Here is a 27,279-nt window from a genome sequence, read left to right as displayed (position 1 = left end):
AGGACAAAGCCTGAATTTCACTGACCCTCCTCGCTGAAGTAATGGCCACGAGAAAAGCTGTCTTCCACGTAAGGTGTTGCAAAGAAGCTTTGTGGATAGGTTTGAAAGGAGGGCCCATGAGTCTAGATAATACTATGTTTAGCTCCCATGGAGGAGAGGGTTTTCGAATGGGTGGAAAAACCTTCTTGAAACCTTCTAAGAAATCCTTGACTACTGGTCTTGTAAAAAAGGATTCCTGAGAAGGTGACTTACGATAGGCTGTAATGGCAGATAAATGTACCTTAATAGATGACACTTGCAGACCCGATTTAGCCAGATCGAGCAGGTAAGACAGTATGACCTCCTCCTGAGCCAGTATAGGATTCTGACCTTGCTGACGACACCATATGTAGAACCTCTTCCACTTGAACGCGTAAGAACGCCGCGTGGAAGGTCGTCTGGACTCCTTTAAGATGTTCATGCACTCCTGCGAGAGCCCTAGATGCCCATACTGCAGGAATTAAGGAGCCATGCCGTCAAGCTCAGAGAGGGAAGGTTGGGGTAAAGTATCCTGCCTCCCAGCCTGCAAAGGAGATCCAGTCTGCACGGCAGCCTCCTGTGCGGTTGTTCTGATAGGTTGAGGAGATCCGTGTACCAGAACTGACGAGGCCATTGCAGGGCTATGAGAATCATTCTGGTGCTGGATCTGTAGAGTTTGTTTATCACAGCTGGTATGAGGGGAATCGGTGGAAAGGCATAGAGAAATATCCCTGACCAGTCGATCAACAGGGCATTCCCACGAGACCCCGGACGGTAGAACCTGGACGCGAAGTCTGGGCATTTCTTGTTTACCTCGTCTGCGAAGAGATCTAACTGAGGTCGACCCCATTGAACGAAGATGTCTTCGACGACCTCGTCGTGAAGAACCCAATCGTGGGCGTCCTCGAGGGTTCTGCTTAGGAAGTCCGCCTCCACGTTTTGCTGCCCTGGGAGGTGAACTGCTGTAAGAGACATTCCCCTCGCTAAGAGCCAATGCCAAATGGCATGAGACTCCCGAGACAGGGGCAGGGATCTCGTTCCTCCTTGTTTGTTCAGATAATACATTGTCGTCGTATTGTCCGTTTGTACTAGGAGAGATTTCCCCTGAATCGATGGAGCAAAAGACTTGAGAGCCAGATGAACTGCTCTGAGCTCCAGCAGGTTGATGTGGTACGCTCTTTCTTTGTTGGACCACAGGCCCTGAGCTTGAAGGGAACCCAGATGAGCTCCCCAGCCCTGAAGCGACGCATCTGTTACCAGAGTGTCGGACGGGATCAGCTGATGAAAAGGAACTCCTACTGACAGGTGATGTAACGCAACAATTGTCGTGCTCCTATCGGAAGAAGCATTCTGTCCTCCCAGTGGCCTGTGTGCTGGTTCCAGTTGTTCTCCAGAGCCTCTTGAAGAGGCCTCATATGCAATCTGGCGTTCGGGACAATGAAAATGCAAGAGGCCATGGAGCCCAACAGAGATGTTACCTGACGGGCTGTAGGTGCGTGGGAACTCAGAAGGTCTTGACACTTCCTCCTTATTGATAACAGTCGTTCCTCCGAAGGATATACTCATTCGAGCTCTGTATTCACTATTGCTCCTAGGTAGTGGAGGGTTTGTGTTGTGATGAGGGTGGACTTTTGGTAGTTGACTTGTAGACCTAGAGATCAGAAAACACTGAGCACAATGTCCAGATGGTTTTTCGCCTGCTCCAGAGAGGAGGCTTTCAGTAGCCAGACGTCTAGGTATGGATAGATGAAGATGTTCTGCTTCCTTAAATGCGCCGCTACCGTTGCTACACATTTGGAGAAAACACGAGGGGCAGATTTTAGGCCGAAAGGAAGCACCTTGAACTGATAGTGTTGGGAGGCTATCAGAAATTATAGGAATTTCCGATGTTTGGGAATGATCGGGATATGAAAATACGCATCTTGCAGATCTATGGAGCACATCCAGTCTCCTCGATGCAGCTGAGGGAAAATCTGGTGGAGAGCCAGCATCCTGAACTTTTGCTTCTTTATGTACTTGTTCAGCAGCCTCAAGTCTAGAATCGGTCTGAAAACTCCTTCCCAACTCTTCTTTGCTACTAGAAAATAGAGGGAGTACACCCCTTTCCCTCTGTGTGCGACTGGAACCTTTTCTATTGCTTTTTTCTGTAACAAAGCATGAGCCTCTTTGCGTAATAAGCTCATGTGAGCCGGATTGCATTTGGTTGGTGTCAAGTGAGGAGGAGGTTGCCGGAAAAGAAAAGAGTACCCATTCTCTACAATGTTTAGCACCCATTTGTCTTTTGTTATGCCACGCCACTCGTGAATGAACGCTGTGATACTTCCCCCAACCGGAGTGGTGCACGGTATTAAGGGAAGTGAATCCTCATTGTTTTGCAGAAGCTTTGGGGGTAGACTGCTGAGGTCTGCTTGACCCTCGGTCTCTTGTGGCTTTACGAGACTGGAAGAGTGGACGCCCTTGTTTCTGTTGTGGCCTCTGGGACATATGAGGGGTTTGAACCCTCTGTTGGAACGGGCACCTGTCGTAAGGCCTATATCTTCGCCTGAAGTCTTTCCTTCTCTCGAGGCCCACTGCCCTCATTGTGTCCACCTCCGCCTTCATACGTGCCATCTCCTCATCTGTGTGGGTTCCAAAAAGCGAGATTCCGTTAAACGGAAGGTTTAGGATACGCTGCTGCGCTTCCTGCTTCAATCATGTGAGTCTTAGCCAGGAAGGCCTTCTCGCACAAACCCCATGCGCGTAACCATGTGCTGCTAAGTCTGCACCATCTGCTGCCGCACTGATGACCTGATTGGAGACCAGACTTCCCTCCTGAAAATCCTGCCTGTCCTCTCTAGGCAGCTTTTCTGTAAACCTGCTCAGTGAGACCCAGAGTGACAGATCGTATCTGCCTAGGAGTGCGGAGGCGCAGGAGACCATCATTGAAGCCACCGTGCCACACATCTTCCTCCCCAGAGAGTCCAGGTGTCTACTCTCCTTGTCCGGTGGAACGGTGGAGGATGATGCCACTGAGTGCACCTTCCGGGCTGCGGCCAATATGACTGAGTCTGGCGGTGGATCAGTCCTGAGAAACAAAGGATCTTGATCAGGTGCCTTGTATTTCTTTAAGATCCTAGCAGGAGCTGATCGGAGGTTGGCTGGTGCTAAAAAAGTGTCCATGGTTGGTTGTAGAAGACCAGGCACCAGCGGTAACAGTTTCTTTGAAACCACCCTGTGTTGCAGGGTTTCAAAGATTACGGATGATGAGGTTGAAGGCTCCAGGACCTCAATATTCAGCTTTTGTGCTCCCCTGAGGAGCACCTTGTTGAAAGTTGTGATGTCGTCCACCGGGGAAACTCTAGCTGGTGGAGAATCCGTTAGAGTCGGGGAGTACCCTCTTACTGAAGACCCCGACAATGTGGACCAGGAAGGAGACCTTCTGTGACAGCGTGATCTGGATCTTCTCTGGGAGCGTGACCTGCTCCGAGATCTTGTTGCAGCGCGCCGAGGCCTAGTGGCAGACTGGCGAGACGCAGAACGAGCCCATTCTGTCCGCGCTGTTGGCGATGGTGTCCTCAGGAGAGAAGCCGAAGGTGAGTACATTCTCGAGTATTGCGATTCTGGAGAAGCAGTCGTTTTATTAAGACTCTCCAACCACCTTGGCGATAGGTTGATGGGCGAGATGTGCCCTGACGATGCGACTCTCGACCGCCCAGACGAACCACTCCTTATGGAGACCACTGGACTTGTTGGAGTGTTCTTATCAGCCGGCGGTAGCTGAGGTTCTTCTCCTTGTGAGATAGGCAACACCTGTGTCGACGTCGAAAGATGCAACGACGAAGGGAGTACCACGGAATGCTCTGGTCTCGACGTCGAGCGCCTCGACGGTGACTGGTGGTCCCTTGACCGCGACCTGCTCGAAGTCGTGTGCCTCGCCGTCGAGTGATGGGCCGCCGACAACGTACGTCTTTGCTCTCGCCGTTGAGGCGATCTCGACGTCGTCTTCCGTGCCGTCGAGGGATGCGAGGCCTTCGACGGCGAATGAGCACGGCGGTGCTGGCTCGACGTCGATCGGTGGGTTTCCGTCGACGGAGATCTGCCCTTATGATGGTTATGTGCCTTCGACGTCGTATCCATCGACGTCGGTCGGGTCGCCGTTGACGGCAATCTTTGACGATGTGACAGTGGCAGCGATTACGTCGACAGGGAACAAACAGGCACCTTCCTACCAGCTGACGTCGATCTAGCCTGTCTCTCCTGAGAATGGCTTGTTGGCTGCCTGGGAAGCGAAGAGGACGATGTCTTCTGCCTCTCATGAAGACCATGAAGTCTGATCTTCTCCCTGTCCTTCAGAGTTCTTTTTGACATGTTCTTGCAGTGTCTGCAAGTGTCAGGGCAGTGACTCTGAGGCAAACACACAATACAGAAAGAGTCCTTCTTCTTCCCACAGGAAGGGCACTTCACAAAAAGAGAAGGCATTTTCCAGTCAGGAAAAAATCCCTTGACTCAAAGGTGTGAAATGTCGAGTGAAGGTAGAAAAACGCTGTTTTTAAATATTTTCCTGAGAAAAACTGAGGGCTCAATGCTTCAGGATCCTCTCAGAAGAAGCCGGAAAAAAGAACTGACCTAACTGTGAGCCAACTGTCACCTCTCCTTCACCCACTGAGGCATGGTGGGATACTGGAGGTGTTCAGGGTCTTAAAGGCACGGTGCCAGAATGTTATGGTTCTCCTGTGTTGACCTGCATGCAGCCTATTGGCTAATAATGCTCCATTGTTTTCAATGTAGTTTTTTCTCTTTTTTCACTGATGTTGCTACTGCTTCTTTCCCTGGGCCCAGCTATGGGGCTGTGGAAAGTTTTTCTCTTATTGTAATTTTGAAAGGGACTGTTTAAAAAACAAACAAAAAAAAACTCCATATAAATGAAGCATTTTAGCCTGTTTATAAATATTGTCTGCATTGCTGTTCTACACAAGCATACGTGAGTTTGGTATGAAAATGGTCTACTAAAAATGCTATATATATATATTTTTCGTGCATATTTCATACTTATACATGTATGTATTTTGTGTATGCTCCGGGGTCCCCGCACGGGGGCGAGAATATTCAATGTTTATGACTATTGATGAGGATCCCCTGGAAGAGAAACATCCTTTTTGCAAACGTTACATGCACTTTTACAGTGTCTTCTCACTATCTGCCTGTTCTCGGGTGCGCAAGACCCAGGCTTTGCCCATTTGCCCAGGAGTATATAAGTGAGGATCTTTTTGGAGGGTATAAGAGGTTCCTGTGAAGTTTTCACCAGCTACAGAATCTCTGTGAGGGCATTAGTTTTGTTCTCTTTGGCAATAATTGTAGGCCTAGGACTTCGGATGCCCTTCGTATGACCATGGCAATGTATGCAGACTCTTCTGTGGCTGTGCCAGGAGTGTGCAAGTGTAGGTCAGTGGGTGGGGAGGTTTATAGGCCACTGGCACCCTTGATGTCCAAAAAGAGGTTTTCATGGTCTTAAACCCATGAGGTATAGCCATTATCAGGGTCAAGCAGATTATAGTGAAGTGGAAGCATTTCCGAATCAGAATGTGCAAGGAGGCAAGATGGGTGAGACTTTGGTGGAGGTTACGGCAGATCTGCTTACGGGTCCAAAAGGATTATCGGCTCCTCCTATGGGGTTGGTGATGTTAGTGCCGTCACTGAAGCTTGGAACTCTAGGTGCAGGTGTCGGTCCTGAAGTCGGAGCGGACTCTGGGATGGGTACAGTTGGCGTCTGGGACAAACACGCCGGCAGCAGACTGACTAGAGACTCCCTTGGACTCTTAGGGCCCAATCATTTTTGGGATCAGCCTCAGGAACAAGAAAAAGTCCACAACTTTAAGCAGGACTGGGTCTTTCGTGCCTTCATCGATTATCGACACAGAGCTTGCACTGGTGGTCCGCCAAATGGCCTTTGGATTCATACGTGCACATTTGTCATAGGACAGAGCTGTGTGAGGAGCCCAAACACCAGAGACAGACCTTGTGAGGTTCAGTCACTGACATTTGTTTGTGGCAATACTTAAAAGGTTTAAACCCTGTCATCTTGTGGGGGGGGGGGGGGGGGGGGGGGGGGAGGCATCACACTTGCGCACTGGTAAAATGTTTAAACATTGTATAACAAAGTCTGTTAAGTCTGCTAGAATTCAAGGAAATGAGCTCCAGATTCACACTGAAAAGTGAGGGGTAAAAAGGAACGGACGTCAGTGTGGGGAGTTGGTGACTATGTAGGGTCCCTGACATCACATCCCAGGGCGGGAAGGACCAGACAAGGAGACAAGGTTCTGGCACATAGGGGTATTCACAAGGAGAAAAATCTGCTGATAGAAAAACCCATTGGAAATTCTAGCTCTCCAGACTACGGAACAGTAAACTTTGCTTACTACATCATCCTTGAATAATTCATAAGCCTAAGTTAGCCTTGAACACCAGCAGCTTTGAAAGTTAGCAACCAAAATTGTCTTTGCTTAATAAATGTATACTTGCAAGATCCCTAAAAACACAAAAGCATGCTCTTTGTTTAAACAGTATTGACTATTTTTTTTTTTTTTTTTTTTTTTTTTTAAGAGTAAATGCATGTTCTTATATGATGAATCTTAAACACCTGCAAGAAGTGTCTTGATCATTTAAATGAACATGTATAAACCGTTCCTACCTTTGGACTATGCGTTTCGCAATCCATAGCTTGGACAGCAGCAGTGAAGTGTCCACCACTATGTCGATGTTGATGAGTTGGATCTGACCTTGCACGACCACTGTTGCTTGTTCCAGATGAACCACCTTTTAGTTGAGAAATATGCAATGACATAGTGAAAGGTGAGAGAAAGGCAATCTGTGTTGAAATAACGTGTCCATCAGCAGACAAAGCATATGATATTCATTCACAGACTTAGTCATTTTATTCTTTTATTTAGACAAGTGCTATTACATAAGAAACAACATTAAAATATTTTTAAATTTGAAGCGAACCATGCCAGAATCTACACAAGTTAAAGTAAATAGTAATTTATCCACAAAAGAAAAATGCTCAGTGAGTCAACTCTTGCACAGGTATCAAAATGGTTTCTTACTTTTAGGTGTAATGTAATTTTGCAGCTTGAAGAATTTTCTGAGCTCACCTGCTATGTATTATTCTGCCATCTACGGACCTATCACCAACTAACCCTATGAAGCAGATGGTCAATAATTGTATTTTCTTTAGTCCCTCCTCCCCTCTAGTTATACATTGGATGTTTCCCTCAGAAGCACCTAAGCGTTGTCACCATTTTTAGATTTTTTTTCCCTGTGGCAAATTTGATTGGTTCCTGGGCTTCCTATTTCCCAACTGTTTTATCCGTTCACAATCTGCATGTACAAAACCCCCCCATTTGTGAGGAGGGGGGGGGGAGGGTTGCATGTAAATCAATATTTTTTTTTCAAGCTGCTATACTACACGTACAGTTAAGTAATCACTTACTTGTGCAGCATCAATCCTTTCTTGATTCACATGATGTGCACTGATTTTGTAGCAGTATTCATCTTCCTAGGAAGGCTGGACTCCCTAGGAAGGCTGGAGAGCAAACAGGTGTACCACATAATAGTGTTTGGTGAAGGTATTTACAGATGACCAAGTAGCACTACACATATGTCATTAATGGAAAGGTTCACAAAGAATGCAAGTGTTACTCCCTTTTTCTAGTGCAGTGAGCTCTTTTGAATGTTGTATAGCACTTTTGCATTGTTTTTATTGTCCATTGACAACGGTCCCATTGGTTGGGGGGTTAGTCTATCTTTGCTGGTGCAAAGGAAATTAAGAGCTGTTTCCACTTCCTGAGTTTTATTTTATATCTGGCAGGAAAGACATGACAGCCCTCCTCATGTCAAACGACTGCAGGACTCTTTCTGCCTGCTGCTCTGGTGGCTGGAAAAAACACTGGTAGCTGAAAAGCTGGGTTAATATGGAAATGATAAACTATGTTGGTGAGGGACTGCAGCTTTGTCCACATGACCACCCTGTTATTACGTATCTGCATTTAGGGTTCTTGTGTTGAGTCCTTTTAGTCCATTAACCATGTGTAGTGAAAGGATAGCCATCAGGAAGGTTGTCCCAGGTGTTAAGTGTTTGAGTCCTGCCTTATGGCTGATATGTGGCCCGTCACCAAGTGAGATGGATTTAATGACCATGGTTTTCCTTTATTCAATTGTCAATTATCCCAAATGCCTCATCAGTGGATAAACTAAATTCACTTTGTAGCATAGCATTAATGTGTTGTGGCCTTCTGGCTCCTCTTTGGACCTCCAAATTTCTCTTAAGGAGCCCCAGGTGCCTAAGCTATGTCCTCAGGAAACAAGCTGCTGGGTGGGGGGATGGTTGGTTCCAGGAGGCAAACTTGTTCTTGGCGTCACAGGAGCCACAGGGGAACCTAACAGGGTATTCCACGTGAACAGGCCTTCCCTCTGGAGAGATTAAACAATGAATGTCATTGCTAAGATGGAGGAAGACAGTGAGCCTCCTCCTGACTTGCTGCATAGTGATAAGAGGGAAGGCATTGACTGTGGAAGGGGTTCAGCTAGCACTTGAATTACTGTATGAGCAGCAGAAGGAATGTAAAGAGGCCTTGGGACAGTTTGACAACCTCTTCTCGCTGACTCTAGGGTTGAACATGTCTCTGTGCATGACAGACCCAGGCGACAGTCTGCCAGTAAAAGGCAGGATGTACATAATGTATGACCGGGTTCAAGGATGCATTTAGGCCGAAGTTGCAAAAATGTTGAACACAGGGGTCAATAAAAGATCTCATAGTCCATTGTCTGGTCCTGTGGCTTCAGCACCAAAGGAAGGGATTAATGATTTTTGGTTCTGTGTGGAACACTGTAGGAAAGCGCCTCTTTTGACAAGGTCACTCCCCCACTTTTTGCCTGGTTTCTGGTGTAATTTAGACTGAAAGTGCACCGAATTCCTGTTAACCAGGTCCCCAGTGCCAGATCTTTCTCCTAAAAGTGCACAGTCATTTTTCCCCAATTGGCAAAACCTCTAGCACCCATGAGAAGTCCCCAGTAAATGGTACCCCTGGTACCTAGGGCCTGGGGTACTTAAACAGGGTACCTAAGGGCTGCAGCACAAATTGCGCAACCTTAAGGGACCCTTCACCAAGCACACAACAGACTGCCATGACGTACTGCGCGTCTTTGCGCAGACAAAAGTGAAAACATGACATGGCACACAGCCTGTGTAGCATGTCCCCTAACACTGCATGCAATATATGTAAGTAACCCCACTAGCAGGCCTTACAGCCTTAAGGCAGGGTGCATTATATTACATGTGAGGGCATATGTGCTGCACAAGAAGATATGCCCCTGCTATGTCTGTCGATTCTCAGACATTATTAAGTGACCAGGTAAACCATTTTAACTATATGTGCTGGACACTGGTCACTTCACATTCCCCAGCTACACAATGACTTTGATGAACATAGGGATGTTTGGTACCAAACGAACAAGTTAAATACCTTCGGTAACACCTTTTCTGGTGGGCACACTAGCTACCTGTGGATTCCTCACCTAAAGAATTTTCCCCACGCGCCAGCTTTCGACTGAAATTTTCTTCTAGCTCTACATGTCGACGATGACGTCACAATTGCCCGACTCCCACGCGACGCTGTATGACGTCATCCAGGCAATAAGAGGTCCTCGTCGATGTGCAGACATCAGTTATCACCATTTATTACGTGCCTTTGAGGCAAACAGGAGAACATTGACACTACAGATGTGATATGAACACATCAATCAAACTTATATACCAACATTTATTTCACTAATATGAAACCTAACCAATAGAAATAAAAAATACGAAATATGTGCATAACTATATACATATATACACATGTTCTCTCTCTTTTTTTTTTTTAGAATATATATTGTAAGGAAATGCCTCCTTGGCATGGTTACCCCCTGGCGTTTTGCCTTTGCTGATGCTAAGTTATGACTTGAAAGTGTGCTGGGACCCTGCTAACCAGGCCCCAACAACAGTGTTCTTTCCCTAAACTGTACCTTTGTCTCCACAATTGGCACAACCCTGGCACCCAGGTAAGTCCCTTGTAACTGGGACCAAGGGCCCTGATGCCAGGGAAGGTCTCTAAGGGCTGCAGCATGTTTTATGCCACCCTAGAGACCCCTCAATCAGCACATGCACACTGCTTCACAGCTTGTGTGTGCTAGTGGGGAGAAAATGACTAAGTTGACATGGCACTCCCCTCAGAGTGCCATGCCAACCTCACACTGCCTGTGGCATAGGTAAGTCACCCCTCTAGCAGGCCTTACAGCCCTAAGGCAGGGTGCACTATGCCACAGGTGAGGGCATATGTGCATGAACACTATGCCCCTACAGTGTCTAAGCAAAACCTTAGACATTGTAAGTGCAGGGTAGCTGTAGGAAGTTGGCTCTGTATGTACTATTTCAAAGTAAGAAATAGCATGTACAGAGTCCAAGGGTTCCCCTTAGAGGTAAGATAGTGGCAAAAAGAGATAATTCTAATGCTCTATTTTGTGGTAGTGTGGCCGAGCAGTAGGCTTATCAGAGGGTAGTGTTAAGCATTTGTTGTACACACACAGGCAATAAATGAGGAACACACACTCAGACAATTCCAGGCCAATAGGTTTTTATATAGAAAAATATATTTTCTTAGTTTATTTTAAGAACCACAGGTTCAAGATTTACAAACAATACTTTAAATGAAAGGTATTTCACTCAGGTATCTTAGGAACTTTGAATCATCATAATAGCATGTACAGTTTTGGCAAAAATGGCAATAAGCTATTTCAAAATTGGACACAGTGCAAATATCAACCGTTCCCGGGGGAGGTAAGTATTTGTTAGTTTCACAGGTAAGTAAAGCACTTACAGGGTTCACAGTTGGGTCCAAGGTAGCCCACCGTTGGGGGTTCAAGGCAACCCCAAAGTTACCACACCAGCAGCTCAGGGCCGGTCAGGTGCAGAGGTCAAAGTGGTGCCCAAAACGCATAGGCTTCAATGGAAATAGGGGTGCCCCGGTTCCAGGCTGCCAGCAGGTAAATACCAGCGACTTCAGAGGGCAGACCAGGGGGGTTTTGTAAGGCACCAGTGGGGGGGGGGGGAAACACAAGCAGGCACAGAAAGTACACCCTCAGCGGCACAGGGGCAGCCGGGTGCAGAGTGCAAACAGGCGTTGGGTTTGCAATAGGTTTCAATGGGAGACCCAGGGGTCTCTTCAGCGATGCAGGTAGGCAAAGGGGGGGCGCCTCGGGGTAGCCACCATCTGGGCTAGGAAGAGGGTCACCTGGGGGTCGCTCCTACACTGGAGTTCGGTTCCTTCAGGTCCTGGGGGCTGCGGGTGCAGTGTCTTTACCAGGCGTCGGGTTCCTTGAAGCAGTCAGTCGCGGTCAGGGGGAGCCTCTGGATTCCTTCTGCAGGCATCGCTGTGGGGGTTTGGGGGTCAACTCTGGCTACTCACGGGCTCGCAGTCGCCGGGGAGTCCTCCCTGTAGTGTTGGTTTTCCACAGGTCTAGCCGGGGGCGTCGGGTGCAGAGTGGAAAGTCTCACGCGTCCGGCAGGAAACGGGTGGTCTTTAGAAGTTGCTTCTTTGTTGCAAAGTTGCAGTCTTTGTGGAACAGGGCCGCTGTCCTCTGGAGTTTCTTGGTCCTTTTAGATGCAGGGTAGTCCTCTGAGGCTTCAGAGGTCACTGGACCCTGGGGGACCCGTCGCAGTTGGGGTGAAGTGGGTGAAGTGGGGAGACAGGCCGGTAGGGCTGGGGCCAAAGCAGCTGGTGTCTCAGTCTTCTCTGCAGGGCTTCAGGACAGCAGTCCTTTGTCTTCAGGTTGCAGGAATTATCTTCCTAGGCTCTGAGGGCCCCTAAATACTCAATTTAGGGGTGTGTTTAGGTCTGAGAAGGTAGTAGCCAATGGCTACTAGACCTGAGGGTGGCGACAACCCTCTTTGTGCCTTCTCCCTGTGGGGAGGGGGGGGGAGGCACATCCCTAATCCTATTGGGGGAATCCTCCATCTGCAAGATGACAGAGGATTTCTAAAAGTCAGCGTCACCTCAGCTCAGGACACCTTAGGGGTTGTCCTGACTGGCCAGTGACTCCTCCTTGTTTTTCTCATTATCTCCTCCGGCCTTGCCACCAAAAGTGGGGGCTGTGGCCGGAGGGGCAGGCATCTCCACTAGCTGGGATGCCCTGTGGCGCTGTAACAAAGGTGGCGAGCCTTTGAGGCTCACCGCCAGGTGTTACAGTTCCTGCAGGGGGAGGTGAGAAGCACCTCCACCCAATTCAGGCTTTGTTCCTGGCCACAGAGTGACAAAGGCACTCTCCCCATTGGGCCAGCAACATGTCTGGTATGTGGCAGGCTGGTAAAACTAGTCAGCCCACACTGGAAGTTGGGTATGTTTTCAGGGGGCATCTCTAAGATGCACTCTGGGTGTATTCCACAATAAAATGTACAATGGCATCAGTGTGCATTTATTGTGCTGAGAAGTTTGATACCAGACTTCACAGTTTTCAGTGTAGCCTCCCAGACCATATACTCTTATAGCTACTGTAAGGAAATGCAACAGCGACGCATCCAACAGGGTCCAGCGACCTCTGAAGCCTCAGAGGACTACCCTGCATGTAAAGGACCAAGAAGCTCCCGAGAACAGCGGCCCTGTTCAACAAACTGCAACTTTCTGCAACAAAGAAGCAACTTTTAAAGACCACACGTTTCCTGCCGGAAGCGTGAGACTTTCCACTCTGCACCCAACGCCTCCGGCTCGACCTGCGTAAAACTAACACTACAGGGAGGACTCCCCGGCGACTGCGAGCCCGAGAGTAGCCAGAGTTGACCCCCCTGACCCTCCACAGCGACGCCTGCAGAGGAAATCCAGAGACTCTCCCTGACCGCGACTGCCTGTAACAAGGGACCCGACGCCTGGAACCAGCACTGCACCCGCAGCCCCCAGGACCTGAAGGAACCGAACTCCAGTGCAGGAGCGACCCCCAGGCGACCCTCTGCCTAGCCCAGGTGGTTGCTACCCCAAGGAGCCACCCCCCCCCCCCCCCCCCCCCCCCTGTGCCTGCCTGCATCATTGAAGAGACCCCCGGGTCTCCCCATTGATTCCTATCAGAAACCCAACACCTGTTTGCACTCTGCACCCGGCCACCCTTGTGCTGCTGTGGGTGTACTTTCTGTGCCTGCTTGTGCCCCCCCCCCCCCCCTCACCCCGGTGCCCTACAAAACCCCCCTGGTCTGCCCTCCGAGGACGCGGGTACTTACCTGCTGGCAGACTGGAACCGGAGCACCCCTATTTCCATTGAAGCCTATGTGTTTTGGGCACCACATTGACCTCTGCACCTGACCAGCCCTGAGCTGCTTGTGTGGTAACTTTGGGGTTGCCTTGAACCCCCAACGGTGGGCTACCTTGGACCCAACTTTGAACCCTGTAAGTGTTTTACTTACCTGTGAACTTAACATTTACTTACCTCCCCCAGGAACGGTTGATTTTTGCACTGTGTCCACTTTTAAAATAGCTTATTGCCATGTTTGTCAAAACTGTACATGCTATTGTGATTATTCAAAGTTCCTAGAATACCTGAGTGAAATACCTTTCATTTGAAGTATTACTTGTAAATCTTGAACCTGTGGTTCTTAAAATAAACTAAGAAAATATATTTTTCTATATAAAAACCTATTGGCCTGGAATCAGTCTATGAGTGTGTGTTCCTCATTTATTGCCTGTGTGTGTACAACAAATGCTTAACACTACCCTCTGATAAGCCTACTGCTCGACCACACTACCACAAAATAGAGCATTAGAATTCTCTTTTTGCCACTATCTTACCTCTAAGGGGAACCCTTGGACTCTGTGCACACTATTTCTTACTTTGAAATAGTACATACAGAGCCAACTTCCTACAGGGAGGAAACAAATGGGTGAGACCTTTAAGGAATCGATTGATAATAGGAGACTTAAACAGTGGAGGCTGATCAGGTAACGTAAGAAAGGCTGAAATAGCTGATAAATACCCTTTAGGGTTGCCCAAAGCAGAGCCCTGCTGGGCTAAAGAAAGAATGAACAAAAGAACCTCAGAAAGAGGAGCAGAGAGGGGGTCAACAGATTTGTTGGTACATCATGCCACAAATTTATGCCAATGACAGGCGTATACCGTTTTGGTGGAAAGACACCTGGCTGCCAAGATAACGTCACAGACTCGGGTGGAAGGTCAGAAGCCATCAACTGCTGCAGCTCAATCTCCACTCATGAAGGCGGAGATTGGACTGGTTCGGGTGGAGAACCGTCTCCTGCTGCTGCGACAGAAGACCCTCCTGAAGAGGCAGTCTAAGTGGAGGATCCATAGACATGCTCAATAGCTCAGGATAGCACACTCTCCCGTGCCCAGTCCGGAGCCACCAAGATAACTTGTGGCCCGGACATTCCTGATCTTCTTGAGAACTCTGGGTAGGAGTGGTATAGGCGGAAAGGAGGAAGGAGTGCCACTCAAGACAAAAAGCAACTCCAAGCGAGTGCCACCTTGGAAACTTCAATGCGCAAAACAGCTGACATTGCGCGTTCTCTGCTGAGGCAAATAGATCTAACCAACGCTCTCCCCACTGCTGGAAGACCTTGCGCCACCACTGGATGGAGGCGTCATTTGTGATTGGCTATGCATCGACGGCTGAGTTTGTCTGCTCTGCCATTAGGAGGGCACACCAGGTGGTGAACCACCAGGGTAATGTCCTGATGTTCCAGCCATGTCCAGAGGCGTAGTGCTTCCTAACAAAGGGTCCAGGACCCTACTCCGCCCTGTCTGCTGCAGCACCACATGGTGGTAGTGTGGTCTGTGAACACTTGCACTACTTTCCCTTTGAGAGAGAGAAGAAATGCTTTCAACGCAAGCTATATCGCCTGCAGCTCCAGAAGACTGATATGGAGCCCGGACTCCGCCGGAGACCAGAGGCCTCTGATCTCCGCCTCTCCCATGTGGCTGCCACATCCCATCTGTCACTATGGATAGATCTGGCTGGGGAAGGGAGAGGGATCAGCCGTGGACCCAATGCGGATTCGAAAGACACCACTGTAGGTCTTTCGCAGTCCCCTCCGAGATCTGGACCATGTCGGAGAGATTTCACTGATGCTGCTCCTACTGGAGGACCACTGCAGAGCCCGCATATGCCATCTGTAACTAGCAGGATGCAGGAGGCCATGAGGCCCAGCAGCCTCAGAGTCAGTTTTACCGAAACCCAAGACAGAGGCTGAAAGATCGGAATCAAAGCCTGAATATCTTGGACTCTATTTTCGGGAGGATAGGCCAGAAAACTGCACTGTGTCCAGAACAGCTCCAATGAAATGGAGCGTCTGAGAGGGAGTCAGGTATTGGGGGGGGGGGGGGGGGGGGGGGGGGGGGGGCGGGGGGGGAGTCCGCCTTCAACAGCCAGTCATCGATGTAGGGTAAGACAAACTCCCAACCTGCGCAGATAAGGTATGACCACCGCCATCACTTTCTTGAACAACCGAGGGGCGCTGGTAAGGCCGATGGGGAACATGGTAAATTGAAAGTGCTTGTGACCTACCACGAATCATAGGTAACGTCTGGGCAGGCAGGATGGGAATTTGGAAATAAGCGTCCTGCAAGTCCAAAGCTACCATCCAGTCTCCTGGGTCCAAGGCGGACAGGACCTGAGCCAGGGTGAGCATTTTGAATTTCTCCTTCTTGAGGAAGAGACTGAGGTCCCCAAAGTCTAGGATAGGACGTAAGCCCTTGTCTTTTTTTGGGCACCAGAAAGTAGCCGGAACAACCACTACAACCTACTTCTGGTGCAGGGGCCTTCTCTATGGCACTCCTGCAAAAAGTGCCATGGATGCAGCCATTTTTCTTGTAGAATGTGCACACGGTGGATTCTGTATAGGTTTACCTACCGCTGTATGACAATAGTTAATAGCAGAGGCTATCCACCTCGCAATTCCTTGTTTTTTAGATAATGCTTGCCACTTACGTGGAGCACTGAAAGACACGAAAAGTTGGTTAGATTGCCTAAACTGTTTAGTTCTGCCCAGATAAAACTTCAAGCACCTCTGAACATCCAAAGAATGTAGAGCCTGCTCTGCTGGCATCGATGGATTAGGAAAGTTTTTTTTTTCAGTATCACTGGTTGGTTTATATGAAAATCGGACGGGACCTTAGGTAAGAATTTTGGATTTGTTAGCAAAATTACTCTATCCCTTTTGAATTGTAAGAAAGGATCCTGGATAGTGAATGCCTGTATTTCGCTTACTCTTCTAGCTGAGGTGAGAGCGAGAAGAAGAGAAACTTTCCAGGACAGGAACTTCATGTCCGCCTTGTGGATTGGCTCAAACAGTGGTTTCATTAATTGAGACAAGACCAAATTAAGGTGCCATGATGGAGGTTGAGGCCGTACCGGAGGAAATGACCTGAATAGACCCTTAAGAAACAGTTTTATGACTCTCGCTGACCACAGAGGAGGCACGTTCTCCATTCGCCTATAATGGGAAATCGCTGCCAGGTGGACCTTAATAGAAGAAATCGCCAAACCTGATCTGGCCAGGAGTAGAAGATAAGGCAGTATCTGCTGCAGTGATGAAGAAAAGGGATGCACTTGAACCTGAGCACACCAAGAGCAAAATCTCTTCTACTTTAGATGATAACATTTGTTGGTACTCTCAGCTACAGCTCTGGCAAGGATGGCTCTGCAATCCGAAGGTATATCTAGATGTGCAAACTCATGGTGTTCAGGAGCCAGGCTGTCAAGTGAAGTGAAGCCGGATCGGGGTGGAGAACTTGGCCCTCGTTCATCGTAAGCAGGGAGGGCATAACTGGTAGAGGGATGCTGCGGCTCTGCGAGAGGTGAAGGAGTTCCGTGTACCAAAACTGACGAGGCCATGCCGGAGTAATCAGAAGGAGCTTGCAGCGTTCGATCTTTGCCAGAACTCTTGGAATCAGGGGAATGGGAGGAAAAGCGTAGGCATAAATTCCTGACCATGCCATGGAAAACGCATTCCCCCAAGAGCCCCGATGTGCATCCCGACTTGCGAAGAAACGGCATTTCTCATTCTGCGGGGGTGGCGAAGAGATCCAGACTCGGTTTCCCCCATTGGGCGAAGACTTGATTCAAGACTCCTTGGTCCAGTTCCCATTCGTGGCTGGACAACCGTGATCTGCTCAGGGAATCTGCAATGATGTTCTGTACGCCTGGGACATGTTCCGCTCGAAGGTTTATTTTGTGGCTGATAGACCATTCCCAAATGCGCTGAGATTCTCTCGATAAGAGCAGAAACCTGGTTCGGCCCTGCTTGTTGATATAATGCATTGTCGTTGTGTTATCCGTCCAGATGAGAACTGAGGAACCTCTTATTTTTGGGAGAAAAGTGCAAAGCGCTAGTCGAACAGCCTTCAATTCGAGGTAATTGATGTGAAAGACTTTCTGATGAGGCTTCCATTTGCCTCTGACTTGTAGGTGCTGGAGGAAAGCACCCCATCCCTCGAGAGAAGCATCTGTAGTTATCACCCAACGTGCTTGTTGGGGAAGAAAATAAACCCCCTTCGCTAAGTGAGACTCCTGAGTCCACCAAGCTAAAGAGGGTATCATAGGCTTTGTTATCCTGATGATATCGTCGAAAGAGCCCATGAATTGTGTCCATTGAAGATCTAACTGCTCCTGTAGGGGCCTCATTCTTAGACGACAGAAAGGCACCAGAGGAATGCAGGAGGACATCATCCCTAACAGGGACTTGAAGAGGCGAACTGAAACGTACTTTTTTTTTTGTAAACGCTTCGCGAGGGAGATGAGCTTTCTCAGTCTGTCCTCTGTAGGGGCTGCATTGTTGGTGGAAGTGTCCAGTACTGCCCCTAGAAAAATTCTTCTCTTTAAGGGTTGGAATGCTGACTTTTCACGATTGACCATTAGGCCCAGGCTCATGAACAGCTCGATACAAGCTCTCGTGGACTTCTGCACCCGATATCTGGATCTGGCTTTGACCAGCCAATCGTCCAGATACGGGAAGACTTGATGGTTCTGTCTTTTGAGGAAAGCTGCCACTGGAGCCAAGCACTTGGTGAAGACCCTGGGGGCCGATTTCAGGACGAAGGGCAAGACTTTGAACTGTAAATGGTCTCCGGCTACTGCAAATCTGAGATACCATCTGTGGGAGGGATGAATAGGGATATGGAAATATGTGTCCTGCAAATTGAGGGTGGCCATGTAATCCCATGAATTTAGAAGGGACAGCATGTCTGATAGGGTGACCATACGGAATTACTGTTTTTTTAGATAAGTGTTGAGATACCTGAGGTCTAGATTTGGACGCCAACTTTTCTGCTTCTTTCGAACTCGGAAGAATCGGGAGTAGTAACCCTTTCCTCTCTCCTGATGTGGAACCCTTTTCTATAGCTCCCTTGAGAAGCAGGGACTCGACCTCCTGCTTGAGCAGATGCAAGTGCTTCACCTTTCGAGGAAGGGGAGGCTTCGTAGGAGGGTAGTGCAATAACTCCAGGGTATGGCCAAACTGGATGAGATTTAGAACCCATTGGTCTGATGTTATCTTCTGCCAGTTGTGGAAGTAGAAGGAAATCCTTCCCCCTAGTCTTGAGCCCAAGGGAAGGTTTGTAGCCGGAGACGATGGGAAGTCATTGTCTACGGCCTGTATCATTTGGTTGTCTTCCGGCCTTTCCTCTCTGGGAAACTCTCGAATAAGCTGCCTGTGGAGGCATTCTCTGTTGGAACTGAGGGCGAAAGGAATGGGATGCCGCAGAGACAGAAGGGTATCTATACTGCTGAAAACCTGGTCTATACGACGAGTAGCCTCGGCCTCCAGTTCCTCGAAAAGGCTGTCTTTTAAACTGCAGGGTGCCAAGGGACCTGCCCATGTCAGTGTCTGTCTTGATTGACTGTAGCGCTTCATCAATGTGCTTCCCGAAAAGGGCTTCACCATCAAAAAGGGAGGTAAAGGATTTTGTTTTGGACCTCTGGTCTAAATGAAGTCGCTCAAAGCCAACCCTGCCTTCTGAGAACCGCAGAACCTACCATATGACGGAAAGCCGTGGTGGCGATGTCCATAGCACAGTATGATTTCTGCACAAGACCTCTCTCCTTCCTGCAAGACTTTCCTGGCTTCTAATTTAGAGTCTTCTGGCAGTTGATCCAAATAGGGTGTAATGTCGGCCCATAGCTGTCTATCATATCTGCCTATGATAGCCAGAGAGTTAGAAGCCCTTATAATAAACAAAGCCATTAAGGAGAAGCGTTTTCCTATATTGTCTAATCTCCTACCCTCCTTGTCTGGTGGGGCAGAGATTGGTGCTGAAGGGTTCCTAGATCTGCGCTGTGCCGCATGGGCAATAACTGAGTCGAGTCTGGGATGGCCCGTGAGGCAGGCCGGAGAGTCTTCAGGCGCCTTACACTTGTCAAGGCGAGGTAGAACTGGGGTGACCGTGGCCGGGTTCTTCGTAACTTAACTTTAGTGCCCTCATTCCACATATAGTCCACAATCAGCATAGATTTTACACTCTTCTGAAATGGCTCCTTAAAATCCTACAAAAACAGTCCATCTGCTTTGTGGGCATGGGCAACTCAAACCTTTTTGCAGCTCTTTCAAGCAGGTTGTGGAAACCACTGATGTCACCAGGAGGGGAATCCACAGGAACCGGAGAGGGCGAGGACGGAGTAGGAATTTGATAGTCATCCCACTGTGTTAGTGCATCCGGTAATTCTCCCTCCTCTCTGTCATCATGATTATCCGAAGAGGACAAATCCTGCGTAGGGATGGAAATTGGTGTCTGTGGCGGTACATGAGATGGTTGGATTCCTGGATGGACCGGAGTAGAAGGCACAGAGGGTGCAACAGAAGGCTGCTGAACTTCCAAGCCAGCTGATGGAAACCGCCTTCTGTAGTCATCCAACATGAGTTGCAGATCAGCTATGAGTGATCCTTTTTTGGAAGATCTTCTGGGTGGGGGTTGAGGAAATCTGCCTCTTTTCTGTGGTTTTCTGGAGGAAGTTGACGATTCCTCACTGCCAGAACCAGACACTGGATTAGATCTGGACTTCTACTTCTGGAGCCAAATTAGTAGCCTACCCTCCCTGTGTTTGAGGGTTTTGTTAGAAAAAGGTGCTGCAAACTTTGCAGTCTTTGGCTACGTGGTCAGGGTAGAGGCAATAAATACAGTCCTTATGCAGGTCCTCAAAGTGGAGCCTTTTCTTCCCACAGGTCTTACAGGCTCTGAAAAGACTTTTCTTCTCTTTATCAGACATGGTGAATTCTCCTCAAAATAGAGTTCCCTTAAGTAAAGTAAGAAGAAGACACCTTACTTGCTGTAATTTCCTAGAGCATTTTATCCTTTGGGACAGGGAATGGGTACCTGCACGCAAAGTTTTGCCATCTTGCATTTTCTTGGGTTGCAAACAGGTCTAGCTCTAGAATGCCCCATTCATGAAAGAACCCTTCTTTTTTTTTTCTTAACTCTAAACTATGCCAGGTGCTTGTTTGGCCGCTTAGCTGGTTTGCATCTGCATTTTCAAAGTATGCAGCTGTACGGCCTTTAGGGCTAAGCGTCTTTAGGGAGTCAAATTCTGAATGTCCTGGGGCGACTTGAACAGCACGCGTGCCCTTGCCCCTCCCTAATCATGGAAGTAAAAACTTGCTGTTGTGTTGTCTATCTGTATTTGTATTGTTTTTCCCTTGACATGTGCCTCAAAGTGTCAGGAAAGCATCTTCAGTCCCAACACAATTATGTGTTTTACTACCTCCCTTCAATTCCAGAGATTTCTGATGGAAAATGCTACTTACCCTGTGAGCATCTGTTTGTGGCATGTAGAGCTGTAGATTCATATGCTGTGCATACTCCTGCAATCCAGTGTTGGGTCTGCATGTGTTCAAGTTGTGTTTCTTCAAATACATCTTTCGAGTCTCAAGGTAGAGTGACTCCTTTTCTTGGTTATAGTGCACAGAGACATCAACTCCATTGTTAGATGATTTCCTTGCAAGGCAGGTGAGGATGGAGAATGAAACTAAGTGATAAGTAAAAAGATGTCCATGAATAAGAAGAAAAAGATATCAGAAGATATTGCAACGGTCACAGGCCTCCGGGGCTGGCGCATGTGAATCGTCAGCACTACATGATACAAAAAGATGCTTACAGGTTAAGTAACCTTTTCCGTTTGAAGAATGAGTAGCTGTAAATACACATGCTGTGCACAGACTAAGCAGTACTCCCCAAAAGCAGTTGCTAGCCCATGGGCGTTGCAGTGGATTGAAAAAGTATATGGAGAACTGCCTGACCAATATTAGCTTGCTGTCAGGCTAGTACATCAGCACAGTAGTGTTTAGTGAAAGTTTGCGGTGTAGACAAGGTAGCTGCTTTGCAAGTGTCAGCTATTGGGATGTTCCCCATGAAGGCCAGAGAGGCTCCTTTCTTTGAAGTGGAGGGTTGCTCTAGGAGGAGCGGTTATAACTCTTTTAGCTTTAGCATAACATGTCTGAATACATTTACCTATCAATCTCGCAATGTCTGATTTGGATACAGCCTTCACTTTAAGTGTGGGAGAAAGCAACAAAACGTTTACTAAAAGTTCTAGTCCTATAAATTAGCTTGCTTTCCATTCATAGTATGGAGAGCCTGTCCGGCTACAGAATCTAGTTGAAGGAAAAAAAACAGTCAAGTCGAATGACTGATAAAGATGGAACTGAGACACTACCATAGGGAGGAATTTCAGGTTGGTGCGGAGGACAACCTGTCCCTATGAACTTGGAAGAAGGGTTTTTCCAGGGATAATGCTTGAAGCTCACTGAAATGCCTGAGTGAGGTAGTAGCAGTTAGAAATTCCACCTTCTAAGAGAGGAAATGAAACGGACACGACGTGTAGAGGCTCAAATGGAGGGCCTATGAGTTGTGTGAGTACAATGTTAAAATAACATGAAATTGCTGGTGAAACCTGGGGAGGAATCACCCTTTTGAGGCCTTCCAGAAGGCTCTAATAACAGGTTCCTTGAAGAGGGAGGGATGTGTTGTCTATTTTGAAGATAGGCAGCTAAATCCGCTAGATGTAAGCATATGGAGATGGAGACTACCCCGGAAACTTGTAAGTGAAGTAAATAACAATGTTTTGTACTGTAGCTTTAAAAGGGTCAATTTGTTTTGAGTTGACCACAGCAGACAAACCTCTTCCATTTGGCCACGTAGAGGACAACTGGTCTGCAGGCTTCCTTAAGAATACTCATACAGGCCTGCAGGCTTCCTTGAGAATGCTCATACACTCAGGTGAAGATTAAGGTATCCAAATTCTACGACTTCAGGAGCCAGATTGCCAGGTTGAGGAACCTGAAATCTAGGTGCCTGATTTGTCCTTGGTTCTGCGTGAAAAGGTCCGGCCTCTTGGGAGCCTCTCATGCGTGACCAGAAAGAGTTTGAGCAGAGTTGTAAACCATAGCAGGCAAGCCCATGTGGGAGTTACAGGTTGAGCATGAGGGATGCCTGCTGAAGCCTCAGAACCACAAACAGAAAAGGGAAAGGAGTAAAAGTGTAGGTAAATATCCCTGACCAATTTATCCATAGTGCATTGCTGCTGGGGTGTGGTAACCTGAAGGTGAATTTTGGGCATTTGGAATTGTCTGAAGTTGCAAACAGATCTATTTGAGGGAACCTACATTTGTGAAAGAAACTGAGGAGGACATGCAGGTTGGGTTCCCCTTGTGTACTTGTTGCTACATCCTTCTGAGGTTGGCAGAATCGTTGCCCATCCCTGGAAGATATTCCACTAACAAATGAAAGGTCTGAGATAGCTGAGACAGCTGTGGAAAGCGTGTCACCCCCTTGTTTCTGAAGGTAGTACATGGCTGCCATTTTGTCCATCCGGGCAAAGACAAACTTGTAAGAATCTGGCCCCTTGTTTGCAGTACCCCCTGACTTTTTGCCTAGCATTGAAGCTAACTTGAGTGTGTGTGCTGGGATCCTGCTAACTAGGCCCCAGCACCAGTGTTCTTTCCCTAAATGGTACCATTGTTTTCAGAACTGGCACACAGCTAAGTCCCTTGTAAAAGGCACCAGTGGTACCACGGGCTCTGTGACCAGGGAAGGTCCCTAAGGGCTGCAGCAAGTATTGTGCCACCCAAAGAGACCCCTCACCAAACACATGCACACTGCCATTGCAGACTGTGTGTGCTGGTGGGAAGGACAAGGTAAGGTCGACATGGCATGCCTCTCGGGGTGCCATGCCTACAAAGCACTGCCTGTGGCATAGGTAAGTCACCCCTCTAGCAGGCCTTACACCCCTAAGGCAGGGTGCACTATACTGCAGGTGAGGGCATAGCTGCATGAGCAATATGCCCCTACAGTGTGTAAGTCCATTGGTAAGCATTGTGCCGTGTGGCCACATTGAGTACATGGGCTGGGAGTCTGTCATTACAAACGCCACAGCTACTTGATAGCTTCAAAGAAGACGGGGAAGTTTGGTATCAAACTTCTCAGCACAATAAACCCACATTGATGCCACTGTTGGATTTATTGTAAAATTCACCCAGAGGGAATCTTAGAGATGCCCCCTGTACTTTACCCAACCCTTTAGTGTAGGACCGATCAGTCTGTGCAAGCTGCCACTAACAGGCAGTTTTCTGACCCCCATCGGCAGAGAGCCTTTGTGCTCTCTGGGGTCAGAAACAAAGCCTGCTCTGGGTGGAGGTGCTTCACACCTTCTCCCTGCAGGAACTATAACACTTGGCAGTGAGCGTTACAAAGCCCCAGGGCACTCCAGCTAGCACAGATGCACCTTCACCCCCACCCCCACCCCCGACCAAGCCACACTCTTGGTGGCAAGTCCAGTTGGAAAATTAGGAAAAACCACTTCAGCTGGGATCACCCCTAAGCTGTCCAGAGCTGAAGTGACTGTGGAGGGGAATGCTAGTATTTACACCCTAGCAGCAGTGTCAGCTGAATGTAGGGTGCAGCAAATGGAAGTCTCAGAAATGAGCTTGCCCTGTGATGCTATATCCTGACCCCGTTTTCTATGGTCCTCAGGGAGCTGTTGGAGAAGCTCCTCCATTTCGACTCATTGGCACAGTTATATCTTGCAATGAGGACCAAGGAAGTTGCAATATGCCAGTGCTTGGTTAATTGCAATGACACCCCTTTTCCTGCGGCATCTATGCATTTGCTATCTTTATCCGGCAGCGGGGCACCTCTGTTGGCCTGGGAATTAGATTGTTTAGGGGCAGTGGTGATGACTAAGTTGGGTGGGAGCTGACCACAAATATAAATAGTATCAGACACGGAAGCCTTATATTTTTTATCCACCCTAGGTGTTATAACCCTAATTCTGACAGGATCTTCAAAAATGTCAGAGGTATGCTAAAGCATGCCCTTTAGCATTGGTAGGTACTAGTGGATTGGTGAGTGTAGGAAAGAATTTCGAAAAGAAAGTCCTCTTCTAAGGGTTCCTTCTGAAGTTCCATCATATGGAAGGAAGCAGCTCTACTAATCTGATCTTGAAAGGATATATAGTCATAGTGAGGTAAAAAGCGGGCTGGGTAAAGGTCTGGGACCCCTGGTGGCTCTATACTGTAGGAGTCCCACGGCTCACCCTTTGGAGGAATATCTAACGTGTCATTCCCCCCACCACACCCAACCATGTCAGAATGTGGAGACCTCCTGAGGTGCAATGTCAAGGGGGTCCCCTGTCGATGAGGTGGGAAGGGAAAAGGCAGGGGAATGTGTGATGGTGCAAGAAGTAAGAGACTGATAACCTTATCTGCCTTCTTGCTCAGTTTTGAGGGAACTGGAGTGTCCAAAGCTTCCTGGAAGGATAGCTGTAGTTTGGAGGATGGAGCAGCTGGGCGCGAAGGTCTGGGAAGAATGTGGCCCGTGTGAGGGTGCAAGACCAGCTGTTTTTGCCTAGAATTAAGCTGATCCTGGAGCTTATGGAGGATGGGCTTGACTGCTGTGCTGGTGTCAGATCCGAAGTCTTCAGTTCCAAAAGTGTTTTCTGTTTGGGCCGCAAAGCTCTGCTCAGTGCCAAGCCGAATGAAGATGATGCCAAGGGTCAGCTTGCTGCTGGTGTAGTCTGAATTTGAAGGGCTCAGGCTGGGAGGTTTCTTCAGTGCTGGGCAGGGTATCCACAGCAGCTGCTCGGTGCCGACCATGACACAAAGGCATTGGCCTTCCGAAAGGTTTCTCTAATGTTGCAGAGAGGCTGCATGCTTCTTGGCAGAAGGCTACCTGGGATGGATTTGAGGGGGATGGGATGCCATACTCACAGACTGCTGAGCAGATGGGAGGTCCTCAATCTCCAGGTCAGACCCAGAGCTGCCTCCAAGGGAGAAAGCCTCTTCAACTGCTGCCGATGGCTATGGGTGATGTTACCCCCTCGACGTCACTTGGACCGAAAAGGTCTGGTGCGTCTTTTACGCTCCTCCACAACATCTCAAGTCAAAGGGTGCAACAGTCGCGAACAGTCTTCTTGGAGCAGAAGGAGCAGCAGAAGGAGCAGCAGGCGGTGCAGTCAGCCTGGTTGTGCTCCGTGGACAGACACATATTACAGATCTGAAGTAGATTGGTCTGAGGGTATTTTGCAAGGCAGCGAGTACACTAAGAAAAAGGTGTCCATTTCATCACCATCTCCATCGAGGCATGCTGGAGAGATGCGACGGAGATGGGAGTAGACCCAGAATGGCGAGGCTCAAGAAGGGCTGCGGTCGATACAGACCTGGCTTGATCAAAGTATTCAGATGTCGACCCGCAAAGGAAAACAGAGGAACGTGATCGAAGCAAATAAGGTAGGAGGGAAAAGTAAGGTGGGAGCCAGAAAGAGCACCACAACTTTGTCGTACCAGAGCACAGGAGCACACATCTGAACCCATTGGTGGAAAGTAAACAATCTAACAATGGAGCTGATGTCTATGCGCATTATCACAAAGAGGAAGAGTCACTACCTTGTAATTCGAAAGACTTTTTCAAAGAAAAACAATCCGCACACATTCGGAGCCAACACTAGATAGCAGGAGTACACACAGAATGTGTATTTACAGCCACACACATGCCTCAAAGATACAGATTACCCATGTGTGCTGCCTGACCACTGTGGGACACATCTGTAGTAATGCTCATGGAGGGAGTTGGTTGTCGGAAAGGCCTGCCTATTGAGGGGTACTTCAAGTTCACACTATTGTATATCGTTCTGCTCCATCTCTCTAATAACCTCTTGATCCTTTCCAGCTTCTGTTTGTTTGTGACCACTGGTGCTGAAGCCACTCTCGGACTGGCCTCAGAGTCTGGCATGTGGAGTTTGTGGGATGCATGAGGCCTCAAGTCCTCACTGCCAGTGATCACCCCTTCTGGTAAGTCAAGTCTGATCAGTCAATGCCAGGATTCACTTGGTTTTAGGGAATGTTTTACCCTACCTGGAATTTAGTCTTGATATATTTTCTTGCTCCCAGCAATGTATTTTCTTTCTTTGTTATTTGGGAAGATTACTGTAGGTTTAGTGAAACCCCAGTCTGTGTAAAGTTATCGTTACAGTTGTTTGTGTTCCTGGTATTGCGTGAGCAAGTTTGCCTTGATCTTGTAGGTACGGGTACATATGCAACCTCTTTCCTTCTTAAATGTACTACTAGATATTTTGTGAACAGTTTGTGTCCTGACTATCTCAAAAGGTACCATAGCTCCGACAGCCACCAGGTGGAGATCAATGGCGAGGTCTTGTTTCCAGAGACCAGTTGTAGTAAAGTGCCCTCTTTCTTGGCATGGTTACCCCCGTTTTCTGCCTGTTGTCAGTATGTTTGAATGTGTTTACTGGGTTCCTGCTAACCAGGACCCAAGTAACTTTGCTCTCTCCTCTAAATTGTACCTTTTTCTTCCCACAATTGGCATACTGCCCCTCCCCCCACCCCCATGTAGGTCCCTAGTATATGGTAGCTAGTTACCCAGGGCACTGGGATTCCAGGGGATTCCTATGGGCTGCAGCAGTTGTTCTGCCACCCATAGGGAGCCCATGCAAAGGATTCTGCAGGCCTGCTATTGCCGTCTGCATGAAACAGGTGTACGCACCCGTGCTCACTACAGGTCACTGCCCCAGATAACTATAAGTCACCCTTACAATAGGCCCTCCCAGCCCAGAGGGGTGGGTGCAGATACCTGTGTGTGAGGGCACCCCTGCACTAGCAGAGGTGCCCCCACGAACTCCAGACCCATTTTACTGGACTTTGTGAGTGACGGGGACGCCATTTTATATGTGTACTGGACATATGTCACTACCTA

General features: G+C 48.3%; 1 protein-coding gene across 2 annotated transcripts in view; it reads right to left on the bottom strand.

Moving 5' to 3' along the window:
* Positions 1 to 27,279, bottom strand: part of DYRK1A (dual specificity tyrosine phosphorylation regulated kinase 1A) — a 633,571-nt gene that overhangs the window by 73,467 nt on the left and 532,825 nt on the right. For both annotated transcript variants that reach the window (XM_069202549.1, XM_069202550.1), the window contains exon 12: positions 6,686 to 6,810. In XM_069202549.1, coding sequence (XP_069058650.1) covers positions 6,686 to 6,810 — 125 coding nt within the window. The remainder of the gene's footprint in view (positions 1 to 6,685; positions 6,811 to 27,279) is intronic.

The sequence above is a fragment of the Pleurodeles waltl genome, chromosome 8 (assembly GCF_031143425.1).
Source record: "Pleurodeles waltl isolate 20211129_DDA chromosome 8, aPleWal1.hap1.20221129, whole genome shotgun sequence".
Lineage (NCBI taxonomy): Eukaryota > Metazoa > Chordata > Amphibia > Caudata > Salamandridae > Pleurodeles > Pleurodeles waltl.
The sequence above is the reverse complement of the archived record's forward strand: the minus strand, read 5'-3'. Positions and strand labels throughout refer to the sequence as shown.